This window comes from Azolla caroliniana, unplaced genomic scaffold, assembly GCF_043228905.1.
Source record: "Azolla caroliniana isolate FFs.n. ecotype wild unplaced genomic scaffold, voAzoCaro1.0.p SCAF_10, whole genome shotgun sequence".
NCBI classification, from domain to species: Eukaryota; Viridiplantae; Streptophyta; class Polypodiopsida; order Salviniales; family Salviniaceae; genus Azolla; species Azolla caroliniana.
In genome coordinates, this window is record NW_028230445.1 from 20,101,439 (window position 1) to 20,122,894 (window position 21,456).

Genomic DNA, 21,456 nt, shown 5'->3' on the forward strand with positions numbered 1-21,456 from the left:
CAGTAAACTCTCATGTAGCCCCTATAAAAAAAAACATTTGTTATCTCATTGGTTTGGAAACTTTAAATTAGCTTTTGAAAATTTCGAAGGTTTCAAGCATTCAAAGTAAGTTCATCCTAAAACTTCTACATTCAAAGATGATTTATGTTCTTAGTGGGAGGAAGTTTAGATTGTCAATGCTCTTTGCATTTGGAGTTGTAGCATGAAATAATATGGTGTTTTCTCTAAAAAAGACAATTCCAAACGTTCATTGATGGAATTGTCTTTCCAATTGGTTGAAACCAAATCATTTTGGGAATATCTCAAATGCTTCAAAATTGAATCAAGAAGTTGCCTAATGCACAACACTTTTTATGTAAAGCATTATTAGTGGAATTTAATCTATTCAATTAAAATTCTTGTACAAGATGGGTGTTGCATATAAACTGCTTAGAAAGCTCTTGTAAACGAAATACCTCATGAAATAGCAATTCATTTCATAACATTCATATTTTACCCTCTTTAAAAACAAATGTACACACAATTATTCATTGAGATGGAGTGTATTAAGTAGGTTATATGAAACAAAAAAAGATTTAATGAAATCCTTGAAAACAAATGAAGATTATACATGGATTCAAAAGTATGGATAGTTTTGCCTAGTGTCTAACAATGATCTCATCACTCTTAGAAAAAAGAGGAGGACCCATGTAGATTAACAACACGTGTTAGTGTGGGCTATTGAGAAGTTTATATCTATAGTGTGGGTGCCTATAAAGTGGAGTGTCCAAATCTCGGTTTCAATGGGTGTTTGGTTCAGTAGTTTTAGGTAGACTTTTGAGTATCTAAGGTCTTGGGGATTATAACATAATTGTCACATGGGACTACATAGCCCCCACACTTATGGATTTATTTAGATTGAGATGAGGGGTGTCATGGAAACCCTCATTGATTTTGTGGTGGGCTGATAGGATATCGTAGTCCATCTTCTACTATATTTCAACTTTGTAATTAATACATTACTCTTTATGAAAAAAAGATAGTGTGTGTATTTGTATGTACATTTTGAGAATTTCATAAAGTGACAGTAGTTTGGAAGGCCCAATAATAATAATAACTTACGGCGGTAACACTTGTGGTTTGTACTTGCATTCGAGATATTCGTTATAAAGTTCTCCACACTTGTACTTTGGGCTCACGAAGAGTAAATATTTCAAGTCATGGATTTTATGTTGGGATTATGTACGCTAATGGCTTGCTCCTAAAACCACAACTTCATGAATCCTATTTCCAAAGGTTCCTCGATCTCTTTGGGGATTCTTATCGTCTTAAGCTTTTTCTTCACAAGTTTTGCATTATCGTTGTCTTTCTATCAATCACCAAGCGTCTTGCCTTTCAAATTTTGGCCATGCCTAAAAGGGTGTGTCATCGTATTCCGTTCAATTGATTGTAGGATGGGTTTTACAGTAAGATGTGGAAGAATGCAACGTCAACAAGGTGAAGGCTTGCTTGTGAATATGTGCTTCTCCATTAGTTGGTTGCATGGCAAACTCTAAACCAATAAACATGACACATGATGATTGAAGTCTTATTAAGTTCCTATCGCTTTAATAAGGCAATGATTGGTTTGTTTGATTGGATGACGCTTCAATATTGTTCTTGATGGCAATGATATGAGACACTCATATACATGTGGATGGGAGGTCTTCCACTAAAATGCTAGGGAACTGCCCACATGTGAACACAAAGAATAACTCTAGGGCATTAGGGGGAAAAGAAGAGTCAATGTTATGTATGTTGATCAAGCATGAGAAAACATTACGAGTTAACCTCTTATTCAAGTGGCAGGGATGGCGGTTGTCGGAATGTGACCCATGAGACAAGGACCCTCACCTATGCCCTACACACACAATATGTACGAACATGTGACACATACAAGTCTTCGTATCATTCATTACATTAAACCTAATTTAGAGACTCTCTCTTTTTGTTATTAGCTTACCCTATTGGTAAGTTGTTACACTACGAGCCACTATGTCTTGGGTTTGAAACCCAAATTTACTCACCTCTCCATTATATACTTCATAGATATCTCTTTATATAGGGATTGAACCCATGACCTCCTTGTCTCCATTGGAGAACCTTACCAACTGAGCTACACCCATCATGCAACCTAATTTAGAGACTCTCCCTCTCTCTCTTTCTTTTCCATGCCTACATATACATGTACAATATACATACATATATATATATATATATATATATATATATATATTGTGTTAACTTTTCCTTTATTCTACAAGAAAGATCATGCAAACTCAAGTAACATGACCAAGCATATATAGGGATGTGGTACATTGGCGTAGATTATGTCACGAATGTCAATTATATCAACAAAGAAGGTTAATGCATGAATCGCAAGAAGGATTGTTAGCTATAAGATATTCTCTCTCTCTCTCTCTCTCTCTCTCTATATATATATATATATATATATTCCCTTATTTCTCCCTCATTCCACAAGGAAGATCGTGCAAACTAAGTAACATGGCCAAGCATGTATAGGGATGTGAAGATCATGCAAACTAAGTAACATGGCCAAGCATGTATAGGGATGTGAAGATCATGCAAACTAAGTAACATGGCCAAGCATGTATAGGGATGTGGTACATTGTTACAGATCATGTCACGAATGTCAATTATATCAACAAAGAAGGTTAACAAAGAAGGTTAATGCCTGAATCTCAAGAAAGATTGCTAGCTATAAGATATTTTCTAAGTGGGATTTAGATATTATTGGACCATTACTAGTTGTAGTGGTTGCAAAGTATACATTTAGATCGTCATATATATAGAGAGAGAGAGAGAGAGATATCATTGTCTTTACCCCTTGCTTCTCCTTCATTCCAGAGAGAGAGAGAGAGAGAGAGAGAGAGAGAGAGAGAGAGAGAGAGATCTTCTACTCCTTGTTTCATGAGAGGGAAGGGAAAGGAAGGTGCCATGAGCTCCAATGGTGCACATCCATGGCTTCTCTATGGCCTCATCATCATGCTCTCCTCATATGTTGTGGTCGACCTCATCTCCAACACCTTCCACCCCTCCAGCACCACCACGGGGAGCGGTCTCCCCGCCGTCAACATTTTCCGAGACACCGCATGCACAAGCCTTGCAAAGGTGCCGATCCCGGTGGTGCAGGAGCCCCCACAATGCCGAACCCTCGAAGGCCACATGGAGGAGGTGCCCATCGCGACATTGGCATGGGAGACGAGGAAGGAGGAGGATCCGTGGCGCCAGATGAAGTGGACGGGGAGATCGGCCACGTGCCGTGTGAAAGGGCACCTCATCGAGAAACTCGAGCCCGAGAACAACTTCCGGAGGGGGTTCGCGCTCCGTTTTGTGGAGGACGTGGAGGACAAGACCCACCTCCTCCCATGGCTCCTCGCGTCCCAAGAAGACCTCAATTCTGCGGCCCGCCGGGTCTACCTAGACCTCGGGGCCAACGCATTCTCCACGAGCATCACGTGGTTCATGCACATGTACCCGTGCGACTTCACCGAGGTCCACGCCTTCGAGATCGACCCCAACCTCCTACGGATCCCGGCCAACGATAGCTTCGTCGAAGACTCCAACTATGCCAACTCTAACGAGTTCGCACGCCGCGTCAAGTCAAAGCCCGGCGTGCCCTCGTGGATGCTCCCGCGGATCCACGTGTACAATGCGTTCGTGAGTGATGATGCCCAAGGCATCGACAACAAGAAGTCGGTCGACATCACGCGGTTCATCAAGGAGGAGCTCCGCTTGTCTCCCCAAGACACCGTGGTCGTGAAGATGGACATCGAGGGGAGCGAGTGGCCCATCCTCCGGCACTGGATGGACGACCCCGACATGGCCGCCATTATCGATGAGCTCTTCGTAGAGGTGCACTACGATCACCCGAGCATGCGCGCGTTTCATTGGGCGATGTTCGCACCCACTACTCGTGATGATGCATTCCGACTCCTCGCCGAGTTGAGGTGGCGCGGCTTTTTCGTGCATCCATGGCCGTAAGAGAATCCGTCTGTCCAAACACACACATTTCGTGCATCCATGGCCGTAAGAGAATCCGTCTGTCCGAACACACACACAACACACCCGAAGGGGGGACCATTTCTTTTCCTCATGGTATCTCAAGCATCATCACTTCATACTATTTCCCAAAGAATCATGTTTTAAACCATTTGCTCTTAAGGGTATTTATAGACTAGTTATAAAATAAAATTATCTTGGAGTTCCCATTTTGTTTAGTTACCGGACCCGCATTTGTGCACCCACGATCGAAAGTGCCCCGTTTCCAAATTCATACCTACATACAATATAGTTTGTGAGACTTCAAAGACATCTTGCCCTAGGGATCACCTCCATTTGTGTCTTTGTGTTTGCTAAAAGATAGATATATATCTTTTTAAGATCCATAGGAGAATCGAGAGTGCGATCTATGAGACAGGGCCTAGCCCATGGCAAGGATTAAACCCTAGATTATCTCCATTTTATGGCCTTAATGCTATGGCGTAAACCACCAAGCCAACAACCAAAGGCGGGGAGGGTTCACATGCATTTGCCTTGCTATATCGTGGCCTCAACCACTGCCTCCTCTTACCATCATCTTGTTCTTGCTAGGGTTTTGGTGGCTTGAAATAATTTAGGTGTTCCTTCATATTGGTGGCTCAATTGTGTGCCCATTTGTTTGTTTTTCCCATATTGGATGTTTGGTTTTTTCTAATTCTAGTTTTATATCAATGTAGTGGTCATGTAATTTGCCCTAGGCACCTTGCGAATAACATGACAAACAAATTGTGTCCAGTGTCCACTAGTGGGTGAGAGTATATTGCTCGAAGATTGTGTCCACTAGTGGGTGACAATGATTGTCATGTCTTGAAGACTTCTAATGCATAGACACAAACATCACATGTTTGTCATTGTTCTTGAAACTCTCATAATATCCAACTTTGTCCCTTTGAGAGAGAGAGAGAGAGAGAGAGAGAGAGATGTAAGTTGGGAATCGATATGGCCAAGGAGTAATGTCTTAGAAGAGGTCATCCTCAAAGTTGCAAGTATGCAATGTTGATTATGAAAGAAAACGTAAAAGTAGAGTTGTGTAAGGTGTCATTTAGTGGGTAAATCTTGTAAACCCAATGACTCGTAAAAAAGTAATAGTTTGTCGATTGATGTGAAAGCAACAAGACCTTACACTCGGGTTTTGCACTTTCACAAATGATGACTTCTAAGCTATTTTATATATGTCATCGATTTGATGTGTTATAACTTATACCGGACACAAAATTGGATAACATTGAGCATGGTCACTCTTTTCTTTTATGAGGGAAACATTATCCATTGCTTTTCTTATAGCTTGTATTTTGTATCAAATTGTGGTGCCACATTGAGGGCTTCATCCATGGGGTTTCTTTTATGGAAGTAAGGTATACTTAAAATGTTTGCTTTGTACAAGGTTTTTTATTTCTTTTAAGATTCACCTTGGTATTAATTGAAAGATGCCCAAACGCTATAAAGAACTCATACATGAAAACACAACCACGATAACCACATCAACCAACATGTCGAATAGCAAAAGCCCTAACGCAACTACCTTAGAAATTGCATTTACACATCTAAAATCAAGATCCTTCCATAATAAGGGGTGGAAAGAGCCACCTTGGCGGAGCATATCTCCACTTCATTCTCTCCCCAAAAGAGGTGAAGATCTTTGCCTTTGTCCACATTTCTCTAAAATATTGTTGCTTACGAAACACATCATCGGGCTCACCAATTATTGCCTCATATTGACCTCTTAGAGTATTCAAAAGCATCAACCATATCTCCTTGACTAATTCAACCACATTATGTTATAGCTTTAGGAATTAGGTAGACTATTACATCTAAACATGGCGCAGTGATATCCGAAGGTTCAATATGTAAATATTTGATAGATGGGAAGTTCAAGAATCCCCAAGATAAGAGTATGTAGGAAACTCTTTTTCGAAAGCAATATACACATATTTAAGGCAATGTAGTAGTTTTCTACACATAATGTTGAATATGGTTCAATAAAATTTACATGTGATGATTGTGTTGATATTGTTTTATAGGATGTTTATACGATTGATTCATGTAACCTCTAGATATATTCCCACCTAAAAGAGTAATTTATGAGAAGCGATCCATTTTGTATACGTATGGAAGGCATGAACTAAAGAAACGTGCAACAATATAAAAATAAAAAAAGATTGAATGGTCAACAACAAAATGAAGTCTTTTGGATACCAATTTTCAAAGCAATTTGTTGACACTTTCTTAAGCATACTACTTATTCATTATTATGAGTTGGAGACTTGATCAAGGTTTTAAAATTGACTTTGAATGACATTAGTTGGTTTCAAACTGGTGAGGGCATGGGGCATTGCCTTCTTAGAGAGTAAGAGAAAAAGAGATTTTATGGCTGCCCTTAAAGGTCAAAGATATCCAAAGGACAAAAATTGGAAAATATATTTTGTATGGGTCGGTATATGTCTCAAAATGTTACAATTTTTTTATAATAAGCATTGCAATCAAGAGTGCCATGCGGTGATTGAGAAAGAAAGGTGGTGATGGGAATATGTAAATGCTGAGAATACATGAGAAAAACTATGTTGAATGTGATCGAAGGTAGAGCATGGTAGAACTTTCTTGGGGTAAAACACACGGTCAATGAATTTCATGCGATTCGGAGAAGAAGATAGTTTTGTGCAACATGTATAATATAATGTGTGAAGCCTAAGCCATAACATTCTCTTCCAAATTGTGATGAATTCATCGTACAAGAATACCTTAGTGCATTGAAAATCTATTTGATGCATCATGAAGCACGTGTAATGCGAACCATCACCCAAACCATTTCTTCCTTTTTTAATAATCATAATGAAAATCTTGGACACAATATTGGGGCCTTTCAAGCTTCGGAATGTGCAAAAATGGTTCTCCCTCAACCAACAGGAAATAGATCCGTTAGGGAAGTTTTGGAGTTGTCACTCATAGAAAATGCCATATCTCTCACATCACAAGGATGGCCCACAACAATTCCACGCACATCAAGAAATGGTTCAGAATATTTAAATGGGAGTGCTTTCATCTTGCTTTTGTTATTCTTCCATGATACAATGTTGTTAGGAAAAATTATCTTGGAAAACGCATATTATTGTCTTGGAAAACTCTAGTACCCATTGTCGTTTGAGTGTCAATAACTACAAACCAAAATATTCTACGATAATTCTTGCAATCCGTACAAAATAGTGAGTCCCTTCAAACGTTGGCCTCAAGGTTCTCTCAAATCATAGATGGAATTATATGTTGGTTGGCACTTTCCATAATGGCTTAGAAATGCATTTGAGAGAATGTATAATGGAGGGGAAATGAAATTCATGCATATTGATTCTTCTTAGACACCCTAACTGTTTAGACTAAGACATTCGTGTCAGTTTTCTATCATTTCCACTTTTAAAACACAATATATTTATTTATGTTTTTCGTCCAAGTAAAGCTATATAAATCATGTTCAATCTCTTCTCCGTACCACATAGCAACCTATTTACACAAGAAGGAATCCAAATTTTGGAGTACTTCATAGATTGTTTGTTGTTTTGCTTAAGGGATAGATCCATTCTAATGAGAAAGGAGCTTTGAGGTTTGGTTTTTGTTGATGAATATATGATCAATTTTTTTCTAAGCTAAGGTCGAAAGCAAACTAGCATTTTTCCAATGCATTTGCTGAACAATACACCAAGCAACACATTTCTAGGAGCACCAAATTCTATGTTTTAGGTCACTTATGCTACTTACGTAAAGAAAGGTTAGGAGTATGAATGATAGTTATTCCATTCTTGCCTACACACATGTTTCTCGATATGGTTCACACATGCAAAAGCTACCAAAAATCCGTTGACATGACCTAACATTTTCTTGCAAATATATAATATATCATAAGTATTTGCACATTCTTTTGAATTGTTGCATAACTCTATGGATTATATAAATCAGACGTATAAGTGACATACTTTGAACCAAACAATGTTACAAACAATCTAATTAATATCGCCTCACCCAATTGCATGGGATCACAAGAAGCAACCCGATTCAAATGGAAGAATGTGAATAATGTGACATAGATCATCTCCACCCAATTGCATGGAATCAAAACCAGTCCTTGGTACAATATCAAATTCCACATCCCTTGGATTTTTTTATTCATAGAGACTACATTCCACGATGAAAAGTTTTTATGATGTCAACACAACATGAAATCATTGTATAGCATTGAAAGCACAAACTTTACCGGTTCAACGTCATTTTTGTGTAGTGGATGTTTGCAATTTTGCTTCATAAATGTTTACGATAATTTTCCACGACATATCTAATGACTTTTGCATGATTCATAAAGTCAACACTTTCATATTGTTGTTTAATTTAATGCTAGATATTCAATAAATGCTCTATATAAATAAATTGTAAACTATTGTACCTCAATATGAAAACACCAACAATTCATAAATACATAATAAATCCTCTTTACGAATAATCCTTCATTATATAGACTCGGGAAGTACCACCTTTGATATCTATATATTACTCCTTGAATTGGTAGAGGAAGTTGCTCAATGTATTATTTCCAAGATTACAAACTACCTACTTGTTTTCGTATGAACAAGGCTTACAAATACCATTGTCCAACTATGGTGAGAATTTCAATTCAATCATTGTCTAAAGGGCGAGGGATTATCCTCGTCTAGTTCACGAAGTTGACCACCAATATCTTTTCTTGTGTATACGGCTATCCCAAATAATGTATGAATTGTTTTTGTTTTCAAGATAGGTACTATGTTCGTATTAAGGCTATACATGAAATATGAACATTTAGGTTATGACCCTGTGCTATGTTCTAATTGTTTGCTTAAATAAGTACTTCGATGTGGAATAGAGCCACTCCACCTTAGCAGAAAACAGTCTATTAAATATTCTTTTGTCCTAGATGGCATGAAACTCTAAATATATTATCCAAAGAACCTTTCAAATTATGCACAATCTCTATCCAAATCCCATAATTTATCTGGTCATGTCTTTTTGTAATACCTTCAAACATCTGCCCTTCCAAATATACCAAATTGTGAAATTACTTACCAATTCTATATTTTAGGTTTATCAGTCTCTTTTTGTGGATTCAGAGGTATAATTGTTTTTCATAGTATACCGCACTCATAGCAAGAACATTTGTAACATCCTCTTCTTCGTATACAATTGGTTTATCTAGTTTGTTGGATGTTCGAGTGGCAATTCATGAAGGTGTTGATATTCTCCATTCAAGCTGCAACACCTAAGGTTTCCATTCTCATCTATAAAAGCAACATGTTTTAATAGTTCATGGGTATCATTTACATGCATGTTATCCCTCCACATTCCACAATAATGAAGATCAATTCATTCTCCTAGTTCTATGTGGGTTTTATGTTCTCCATTGTACGTATGTTAACTAACTCTCACAACATATGTTAACTCATTCTCAACAATCTTGTCCTAATGAGAAATCAATTAATTGTCTATACATGAAAGGTTATCATAACGCTTACACAAATGACGCATACATGTAGCAAATGGTCCCATTCCTTTACAAAAACTACAAATAGAAAAAAATGATGCCACTACTTTCATAAGAACCCACATGCTATTCTCATCAAAGAATCATTTTCACGGTTGATAACATTTTGGTCATTTTCACAATGGTTCCTAAGTTTTGATTGTCAACACAAAACACACATGTACATGTGTCTCACCAAGTGAAATATCTCTTTATGAAACCGACATACACGATAAAGATTGTTGCATACGTTTGCTCACATGGTTGAATCATATCAGAGGTTTGGATTATATTGACGTAAGGTTTTCGATTTGAAACTATTAGAAAATGTTGATTTAAGAGGAACATTTGACTGTTGTGTCTATGTGCGAGAATGTAATTAGGATTAATTGGACTTTGAGGTGAAGGCAAGACAAATGTGTTAATGCTAGGTATCTTTTGAAGGTATTCATTTCCTTGGTAACATTTATGTCATGAAAGCAATGTTTAATTCTCTCCACTAAAAACAAATGAAATTCCAATACTTACACGCATCTTATTGTGAGATGTTGGGAACCATTAGACATGGGCTACCTAGTGTGTGAGCTACTCAATGATCATCAAAATGTGAACCTACTATGCTAGTACATTTCCATCAATTTATAAGTTATGTTTCAACTCTTCGCTCTAATGTTCTTGATTATGTTGTTGCAATGTCGTTGGATGTATCCTTTATTCATGCAACTCTCATTTACTACGATTATCTCTAGGATGTATGGAGATATCTTATAAATCTAATTATATCCTACTCTCTCATATCTACGTATATGTCCCTAGCTAGCCGTTGTTGTTGAAGGGATATACAAGGATTATTAGTACATTATTTTAGGCTTGAATGCATTCCCACCTAATTTTTTAGTTTGATGCCATTAAATTATAGATGTGAAAATTTTTGCAAGTTATCTCACAATGTCATGGTTGAAATCAAAGAAAATAGATTTTGGTTTTGGTTCATGGTTGATAAACCTTAGTTGAGAAGGGCGATTGATTTGTTGAAGGATTTATTACTCGGGAATATTGAGGAGGTACACATTGTATAATGATTTTCATATATATTATATGAGGATATAAGAAACTCTTTCTTGTTACAAGAAAACTACTATAGTTTTGTGATCATTCATATGACTCGGTGAAATTGTAAGGACTTTAGTATAGGCACAACATGGATCTTCAAAAGACTATAGTTTCTTATGATTGCTCAATAAGAATCTATGCCAAGTTAAAATACACAACATGTGACATTATTGTGATCATGCAACATGTGACCATGAAACGTGTTGTAGTGCACCAATGGAAATCTTGTACATAGACACATAGTAAAATGGAAGGGATCCCATTAGTCCCATGACTCGATGAATACTCTACCCATGAATCATAGGCTTGGTTATGAACGAAGGTTAACCTTGGGAGACCTTCAATAAAGTTTGCCAATCTGAGTTTGAAGAATGACATATGCATATTGTAAATGAACTATTATATGAGGTACTAATTTACATTTTTGGACCATGAAAACATATTTTGCAAAGAGCTCATTACAAATCCATTCTTAAATCATATGCTTCATAATATAAGAGCCCCTAACCTAAGCCTTAGAAATGTGAACTTACAAGACACTTTACCTAAAAATGAACAAATCCAATTTAAGTGGAAACTCTCCAATGTTGATTGTTTAAAATCCCACATAAGTTTTTGTGAATTTCCACCTTAAGTATATATGTCTAGCTAGGTACACACATGCATAACTTAATTCCGTGGTTCCAACCCTGAATCTTTGCACAAAGTTTCATCCATGGATTCTTTCATAGCTTCAACTTATAAGTTATGATAATGTCAATATATAGATGAGTAATTGGTTAGACGATTGCATTGTTGGTAGTAGATGAGAACAATCATGTTCTCATATGGATCTAGCATTTAGTATTTGTCATAGGATACATTTGAAAGGGTGTTGGGAAGTATATTATTAGGCTCATTTTAGTGGCTCTTATGTTTGATATTAGCTTAGGAATTATTAAAGTGGGACTAATTGTTTGTGACACAAAGTATTGGGTTTCATTATGGTATAGTTACAAGTATTTATGAGCCAAGTGTTAGGAATTATATGATGTTCTCTTACAAAAGAAAATTTAAACCAATGGTTATAATCAACCATTTATCATTAATCATTGATCCTTTATCATGGATCATTAATCATTGAGTATCGATCTTTAATTGTCGACCATTATCCATCTTTAATTGTGGATCATGGATCACGGATTCATCTATCTTCAATCATCAACCATTTAATTATCAATCAACGACCCTTTAATCATCAATCATTTAATCCTCAACCATCAATCACTTAATCATCCATAATCAATCATTTAATCATGAGGAGACGAAATAGTGTCTTTGCCGGGAGGAGAGGTTGTGCCACGAAGCAACCCTCTCATTGTCCACAAGCTCTCCATCTTAGTAATGGCATCGAAATGATCATAATGGTCTCCTCTAATCCCATGATTAGCATCACTAATTATGCGATTAGCATCAATCTCCATTGGATGATGCTTAATGGGAGGTTTGGTATTGATGGTTACCTTAATACGCTTATTAGAATCGCTAATTAGGTCAGGGGAAGGATTAGCGCTAATGACTTGCAGAGTGGGTTCGCTAGTGTTAATGAGCAGCTTAACGAGATGATTAGTATTGCATAAGAAGATGATGCAGATGAAGATGCAGGCAAGGTTAAGATGCAGAAGAAGGATGATGAAGGGGAGGGTACCAGAGGGCTTCTCCACATTGTTGGTATGGTTAGCACAATGATTAGTCCTTAATGTTTGATTAAGCATAGTAATTAGGAGTCCTAATCAAGCAATGGGTTCTCCAAAAAAGAACTTAGCTTTTTGGGCACTTTTTTGTGTCCTACATAAAAAAAGAAGCTAAGGAGGGGTATGTGTGTATGTATGTATGTATATATGTATGTTAATGTATATATAGATTATACACGTGACAGTGTCGATCAATTCGAGCTGCTAAGACAAGTCCTGTGGACATACATATTGATACATACGTAGTAACCAAGACACGTTAAGTTCTTCACAATTTGTCGTGGACCTTCCATTCCTTTTCACATGAATCCCAATCCCCCTTGTGGCCCTGCCTACCTCTGTTTTGGGCCAACACCTTGTTTCGTCTCCCCCCCCCCCCAATATGCAAGACACACGTGCCCCAGAGTTTCCATCAGCACACACATTTCTTCTCTTTTATCAGACAAGTCAACCTCAAATGTCGGGTCCACACTTAGTGCTTTCATTCGTCTACTTCGTCCACACACACATAGTGACCCTTCTCGTGTCAATGTTGAGGTTTGAAGATTACAACACGATTATAACATAGATGTGACCGATGTGTTTTCCCTTCACACAGTGAGCCTACTTGCATCAATGCTGAGGTATGAAGATTACAACATGATTATGTATTCGACGAATGTGTTTCCCCTCCTTTGTGGCACGTCCTCATGATAAAACAAGAAACTCTACCTTTGACTGTTCCTTGTACCATACATACGATGAGTCAATTATCTCAGTACCCTTTATTCATCCGACGATTCCATGCTCAAATGCTCTCCATAAATCATCTAAAGTTGACTAGAGTTAACTTTTTTGCATGGCATTGGACTTATGCTAAATGTTATTGTGGACATGTCGGTCGTGATAAACATCCCCTTTATTGACTAAATCATACACCACGAGTAATATTAAGGAAGTCATCTATACATTCATGCCTACTTTCAATAGAAATCCAGAAAAACATCCCTACTGTATATCCGATAACAAATGTTGGGCATAAAAAACATCCCTACTCTATATTCAATAACAAAAGTTTAATATTCTCAATGTGCATTCTGGACATATTCTTGAATGCCACGGAAACTAACACTCTTAATATAATATATTGGTAAATGTAAAGTGCACTTGGACACATTGTTCACATTATTGCAACTCAAAGAACATGCACTCATTCTTTCCATGGCCATGATCAAAACTAATTTGGACAACTATTTAATAATACTTCGTTCTTCACATTTACTACCGATGTTAGAGTTTGGGTGATTGTGAATAACATGTTTCTAGTCGAATTCTCGAATCGCAACAAAGAAAACACTAATTCGGGCCGTTTTTGTTTATTATTAGGATTCCTATATCATAGAAGTTATCAACATATCCATTCTTATTCATGCCATTTGCAAGAAGGGGAAGTTGTCATCATCCTTAGATGACTTTGACATTTATGTTTTTAAGTCCTGTTACAACTCAAATGTACTTTGTTTTTCCAAGTAGAGCATTGGTTTATTTATACAAAGACATGGGCAATGAGGTAATGAAGTAATGTCCGAAAGACCGAAAAATGATTAAATTAAAGGACAATATTGAGAGACTAAGATATTTAAGCTTTAGAACCAAGTCCCCCATTATAATCCACTTCTATGAAAACAATTCAAAATCCACATACAAACATGTTAAAACACGCAATTCTGCTTGCAAAAAACTCAAGTATGCACCATTTTCATTGAAAAGTCATAGAGTTTTGAAATTGCTTTAGTTGAAATGTCAAAGCTTAAGTCAACCGAATATTGACAATTGAACAATCCCCTCAAAGCAAAATCTTTTAAATTGTCAATTTTTTAGTATTAACTAACATATGTAGTAAGGGAGAACTTTTGGTGGTGATTTACACACTTATAGATATAATCTTAACCCAAGAATTCATGAAAAATTACACACAATTAATCATATTAATCTAACATGACATTTGTAACATACATCAATAATCTAATAAGCTTTTTTCACATCAACAAATGGCCACAAGTTACAATATACTGATATAGAGACTCACACATAACTACTACTAAATGTTTTGGAAATGGTGCCATCATGATTCGTTCACCCATAACATGCACAAATTTTGAAATTGTTCGAATATAACTCTATTAAAGGAGAATATCATTGAGATACAATTAAATAGTATCCAGTGATGATCCCAAATTAACATTATCCATATAGGATGAGCCAAAGTGAAATTTGCAACTTGTTCAAATACCAACCAAACTGAGACTTTTAGCGTTACAAATTTCCAAATGAACTATAAGATCATTCACATTTCTATTTGGCACGATCATGAACAACATATTATCATAATGAAAGAGGAAACTTCGAGTACCCTATCAAGGGGTAAACAAAGTAGCTCTAGACTTAAGAAGTCTCCCACCAACAAGGATGACAATTAGTGTTTGATATAGGCAAGGCAACTACTTGAACATTTCTCTCTGAACATCTCATAAACGAGCTTGTTCTTATAGACATTGACCTCGCCCAACTTTGTGGCAAGATGAGGACTTCTCATAGACATTGACCTCACCCAACTTCGTGTCAAGTTGTTTGGCCTCTAACAATCAGCTACCACTTTGCCACAATTCAACTTGTCATTGATCATAGAATATTCCGTCTATATTGGCCCAAATATTTGCATCACCGCCAATAATACTCACCAATGTTTGTCAAAGACACTATGTTCAATTGACATTAACATCTCAAAAAGCATGAAATATTCCATCTCACTTGGCTTCAATATTTGCATCATCACTATTTGCTTGATAAAAACCCATTTTAAACTGAAAGCAATGTAACCCTAATTTGATTGTCATGTCCACTCCTGTCAAGGTAATGGCCCACATCAAATAGAGGCTCTTTAGTTTCACTGCCCATCACCACACCACATTAAGAAAGAACAAACTTGGTTTCATCCCACCACCTATTTTTGAACATTGACAATTTGAAAGTTAAATGTGCAAGATGTGTTTATTACATGAGTTCTTTTTGTAAGGCAGGTCAATCTTTCTTTCAACAAGGATGTATTATTTTCTGCAATGAATAACAGAGTCTATGTGTTAACAATGTGATATAAGCTTCTGTAACTACATATATCACATACCATCCATCTTAAATTTGGCTCCTAATGGAATATTCCATTTTACAAGAAACAAAACAAGCTTTACATCTATTTGATTGACACAAAACACGCAACTGTTCTTTTCCAGAAAGAATTAGAGACTACCGATTTATTTATTTTCTAATCACCCTCTCAAAATTCGATGGCCAAGCACAAAGATAAGTTGCATACTTAATGGACATTAAATACACATCACCTCATATAGGGGATAATTATAAAATCATCAAGATTGAACTAAATCTTTTGAGCTCTAAATATGTGGAAATCCTTTAACATGCATTATCATATTCTACAGGCATACCAGAACATTTAAGAAGAGCACCATCACTAAAATCTTGAAGGGTCAGACAAACAAGTAGAACATTTACTACCTTCCGTGTATCTTATGTTCCTCCATCTCAGCAAAACAAAAGAAAACATTTAACCATCTGAATTCAACTGAGCCCTCTCAAAAAAAGATCTCTGTAGAATAAACTAGCATTTATGTGACTACCAAAATAGCATAATGTTTTGTTGGAACCGACTTGGTTTTTTAAATCATAATGAATGAGAAGAGGAAAATAGAAATCCCTACATCAAACCTTGGCCAAGTTCAATACGTTCTTTTCCGGAGGAGAGACCTCTCTTTTCTGGGCTGAGAAGGAGAGGCTGTGACCGTTGAACCGGTATGAACCCAGAACTGCCCTTCTGCAATCACCTTTTGTATAATAAAAAACAACATGATAACAAGCAATGCAACCACAACAGGCGTCACTGGGGCTGATGCAAGTTCTTGTTTACCATGTTCTTCCTGAACGATGAACCGAAGAGCCCCAACATGAACTTGTGGATTCTTCCCAAGATCTATATCCACTGAATCGGATTCAAACCCATGTGTTTTGCCCGAGAGACCCAATACTAGTTGCACTGAGTACTTACCCCTCGGAAGGTCTTGTACTTCAAAGAAATGTGATAGTGGAAGAGGAATCACTTTCTCAACCCTCGAGCTCGAAGAAGAACCGGAAGAAGCTACCACTCGGATTGCTAAGTGTTGTTGCCATTTCTCTGCCCCTTCCACTGTGCCCGTGATTATGGTTGTAAGAGGACGATCAAACACTACAAAGTCAACCCCAGTGCTATCATTCATGTTGACTTGGAGTTTGTAAGATGAGGGTGATGCTCGTTCAATCCTTGATGAGAACTCTGTGTTATCATCATCTTTTAAAGACACTTTAATGGAGTAGATTGTATCAGGTTTTAGACCCCTTAGCCGATACTTACCTTCAGCATCGGAGATGGCCTCTTCATAGTAGCTTTTAGACTCGGCACGAGCCTCAACGGAGATACCCTCCTCAGGCTTACCTGTAAGTGATGTTACTGTTCCGAGAACACTAAATGAAATTCGAGATGCAGTAAAGCTCACATCTACCACACTTCCTGACTCAAGATCAATCGCCAAGGAGGCTGGGGAGAAGCTGTATTCCTTTAGCAGTGGACGCAAGAAGAAACTTCCAGGAAAAAGGCTATCAAACACATAAGCTTCTTCACCATAGCTTGTCAGTGCATTCTTACGGAATCCGCTATCTCCGCTTAAGGAAAGCAGAACTGACGGTAGCTGATCTTCTGCCCCTTGTCCAGGAAGTATATGAACAAGAATCTGGCCAAGCTTTTGGCATATAAAATTTTCACTATCTAATGCTTTGCAATAATATCCAGCCTTAGCTGCCTCAACCACATAACTTATATCATCATAGAGCGGCCCAACAGCATAGGATCCATCACTTTCAGTTACAACAGTCATTAAAGCATCTCCATTCTTCTCCCCCTCTTTACGAATGATGATGTTGACCCCTGCCAATGATGGGCTCACATTGCCTTTTATATACATTCCTGGCCTAGCAACAAACGAAGGAATACTTGGTTGGCAACCATCAACCTCAACATATGCATGTTGTTCCCTTGGGTAAAAGAGGTACTCCTGGGCACTTTCTGACTCTCCATATCCAGTTATACCACGTACATCCCTTGGGACAAAAGTGAGTTTATCACCCATATCAGCCCAATGAATATATTCCAAGAAAGCACTTCCATCTTCACCAGTTACAGGTTGCAGGCGATTATTAGAGTCTGCGAAAGATCCATCACCTCTCCACACAAGGACAACAATATTATTTGCCAATTCTTCCACATTCATATTTGCACTGTTCTCGATGAGAATTTGACCAGAAAGCATATACTTCTGGGCAACCAGCTTGATGGGAATGGGGTTGGAAGTGTCAAATGTGAATGGAAACAACCCAAATAAGGTACACGTCTTCAAGATTTGTAATGTGTAAACCCCAGGTTGTTCCACACATATATGTTGCCATCCTTTCACAATATGCCTTGTACTAGTCTTACCATCAGGGTGTAAGATCGAGGCTTCCGCATCATGAGTAGAGTGCACAGCCATCCAAAAACCCTTTTGTATAAACTGAATGTTTTCAAGGTTTGATGTTCCAACGTCAGCTTCAAGAGTGTTTTTTTCCCAACACCATGCATCATCCAAACGAGGAATATCATTCAAAAGCTCATGCCGAACAGTTAATTGGTACTTTCCTGGTAAAACTTTCTCAAATAAGAAACTACTGCTGTCATCTCTCAAGCTTGTGGCCTGCTTCCTCTTTGGATCTAGTGTTTGAGTGCCTGGAACTATGGGTGAGAGGAACACTGAGACATTGGCATCACATTCCACAATACATTTCACTGAGCCCGATACACTCACTTGTGCTTGAGTTAACACAACATCAAGGATCGGCATGGTGACAACAACATCAATGTAAGAGGAAGCAAAGACAAGGCCACTTAATTGCTCGGCCTTACTAGTTAAAGGTGTTAATCTATACTCTCCCGGTGGCACCTCGAAACAAAAAGATCCTGTCACGTCCACCCATTTAGTTTGTGCATTCACATTGGCTGGCCCATGTGTTAATGCCACTTGGCGCCTTAAACTATGTGTGTTGCTATCGATGACAATAGACCCACATAAATCATATTTAGTGGCAACAATGTCTGGCAATGAAGCCATGTTGGGTAGCACCATAAAGTTTTCTAAGCTTGAGAACTTATAATGAGGCTTTTGAGCTTTGATCGTGTACTTGGTTGAAGTGACTTGATCAAGCTTGTAGTAACCACCAACATCAGTGACTGCTTTCAACAGATCATCGATAAGTATCTGAACTCCTTCAATACCTTCTCCTTGACTACTGATGACACGGCCTCCAATAGAGAATCCAGTTACTTTAAATGGTTCAGATATGAAAATGTTTTGGTGACCAACATTCACTTCGACCTCTGAAGGAGAAACATCAAAAACCGTGTTTTCTCCTCTATAGAATGGCACTAGTTTATACTTCCCACATGGAAGAGAATTAAACACAAACTTCCCGTTGGCATCCGAAACCGAATGGCACAAACCTTTGCCATGTGAAGCAAGATTGCTTATGGATTTGGTTCCACACTTAACAGCCGTGATATCGTCCGAATAAAGATATACATGGACACCCAACACAGGAATTCCTTGTGAAACAACTGAACCTTCTACACTATAACCATTGACGAAGAAAATCTCGCCAACATCAACATTCCCAAACCCTAATTTTACATGTGGGTCACCTTTAATCTCCAAATCAAAGTTTGGGTGATGAGCTTCAAGCACATATTCACCAGGGGTTAGGTCAACAAACTTAAACTCGCCATCGAAAGTGGTCAAAACGGAAGGTAAAAGAGCATCATTAATTGCAACATTCTCAGTATCATCATGATAACCATTTTTAGACATCAGTCTAATACTAACACCAGCAGGACCTTTCCCTTTTGATGAACAACTAGGTCCTCCAACAACACCGACCACTTTTCCGGAAAGGGAAAAGCCGGTGTATCGGAAGTTAATGTCGTTATTTCCATTACAGCCTTTATTATCAACGATCACAGTGACTCTGGTGGGGTTCCATGACCATCCAGGGGGTCCTTTCACAGAGAGGAAAAACGTACCTTTGTCATAAGAAGGGATGAAATAGTAACCATTCGGAGCACAATGAACTGTTTCTTTGATGAGACCGTCGGTGGTTTGAAGATCTACAGTGATGTGGGAGTAGTCTGGCTTCGGATCTGAATTCGATTTGACGCGAGTTAGCTTCGGATCTGGTTCTACGAATCCTCCACAGCCATGGATTACATCTGAAGAAGAAGAAACGGGGGAGAAGGAGGAAGAAACGAGAGAGAAACAGAGCAGGGAAGGAAGGAGCAGAAACAGAGCCATGCCCCTGTCTCTGTCTCTGTCTCTGTCTTCAGATCTTGTAGAGCAAAAAGAGAGAGAACAAAAAAATCAAGCCTATATGTATATATCATATGTATTTTGTTCTTCTTCCAATTCTTTTGGGTGGGGTAAGAGACACTTTATTCATATATTTGGTAGCTGCCCTTGCCCCTCCCTTTCAACTTCTGCTAATTACAAAACTGCCCTTCTGGTTTTCTTCCCTTTCCCATCCATCCATCTTTCCTTTTGTCTTGTCTAATTTAAGATCATAAGAGAGCTTCCATCGATTGATCTGTTCCTCGAGTTGCATGCTTCGCAGTTCGTCGGAGCTTCCCGCTAGAAGTGCCAATGTCAGTAACCATGCTAATCTCTCACATCCCCCAAGAGCCCTCCAACTTCCACCCAAGGGCCGACACTTTTCACGCTAGAAGTGCCAATGTCAGTAACCATGCTAATCTCTCACATCCCCCAAGAGCCCTCCAACTTCCACCCAAGGGCCGACACTTTTCACGCTAGAAGTGCCAATGTCAGTAACCATGCCCATCTCTCACATCCCCCCAAAGAGCCCTCCAACTTCCACCAAGGCCCGGCACTTTTCATCACAAAAGTCTAGCTACAAACCCGTTTAATTCCACATGGAACTTTGTCGCAATTCCGATTACTCCATCAAGTAAGTTCTAACCACACATTGACACAAGTGTTTTATACGCTTTGTGCATTGGATGAAACATTGCCAAGCTTTATGAAGGGTCTTATACCTATATTCTAATTAGTCATCTATATGAAGGGTCTTATACTTGAGGTATACATATATATCCCTCAGACTTCCACCAAAGGGCAACACATTTTGCCACAAAGGCCTAGCTAGCAATTTAGTTAATTCCACTACTCCATCGAGGTTAAGCTCTAACCATACATTGGGACAACTATTTTATATGCTTTGTACATTTGATTAAACATTGCCAAGCCCTATGAAGGACCTTATATCTAGTCATGTGGTCAACACTATCTATATTTTTCCCTATCATAATTACTTTATCGATGTAGTAAGTTATTACATTGCTAACCCTAAGTCCTAGGTTCGAGACCCAATTATCTCAGCTCTCTATTACTCCATCCATATCCACTTAATAAACTAGATGCCAATGTGGACTGTAGGTATTGGCCCTATGACCTGTATTCTCCATTGGGAAACCTTACCAATTGAGCTACATCCATCATACTCACCATTTCACACACAATGCCAAACATCACATTCAAGTTATACAGTTTTTGTTGAAAATATCCACCAAAATATTGCATTAGCAAATATCAAAACCTCCATGAATTATATTATGGGAAAGAAGAAAAATATAAATCTCAGCATTGAGAAAAGATACCTAGAGCCAAGCCTCAAATAAGTTCCAGCTATATAAAAATACATCAAATGATGCACAATACATCGAAGAAATTTCTATAAAAGAAGCATATCAAGTGAATTTTTATTATGCATTTACACTACAGCCATTCATAATTTACTAGGCCTTCCAGTATTTTT

At 37.9% G+C, this 21,456-nt stretch overlaps 2 protein-coding genes across 2 annotated transcripts; one reads left to right on the forward strand and one right to left on the reverse strand.

The window, feature by feature from the left end:
- The first annotated feature begins 2,896 nt into the window (after nucleotides 1-2,896).
- Nucleotides 2,897-4,880, forward strand: LOC147859450 (uncharacterized). Its single transcript, XM_087325321.1, has one exon. It carries the CDS (start codon nucleotides 2,950-2,952, stop codon nucleotides 4,021-4,023), a length of 1,074 nt encoding a protein of 357 aa, XP_087181447.1. The 5' UTR covers nucleotides 2,897-2,949; the 3' UTR covers nucleotides 4,024-4,880.
- Nucleotides 4,881-15,988: 11,108 nt separating this feature from the next.
- LOC147859451 (Carbohydrate-binding-like fold) lies at nucleotides 15,989-19,979 on the reverse strand. Its single transcript, XM_087326519.1, has one exon. It carries the CDS (start codon nucleotides 19,920-19,922, stop codon nucleotides 16,236-16,238), a length of 3,687 nt encoding a protein of 1,228 aa, XP_087182645.1. The 5' UTR covers nucleotides 19,923-19,979; the 3' UTR covers nucleotides 15,989-16,235.
- Between the last annotated feature and the right edge of the window lie 1,477 nt (nucleotides 19,980-21,456).

What these genes read in the sequence shown, in the direction of transcription:
- LOC147859451 (XM_087326519.1), bottom strand. Translation starts at nt 19,922, where the DNA reads ATGGCTCTGTTTCTGCTCCTTCCTTCCCTGCTCTGTTTCTCTCTCGTT.
- LOC147859450 (XM_087325321.1), top strand. Translation starts at nt 2,950, where the DNA reads ATGAGAGGGAAGGGAAAGGAAGGTGCCATGAGCTCCAATGGTGCACAT.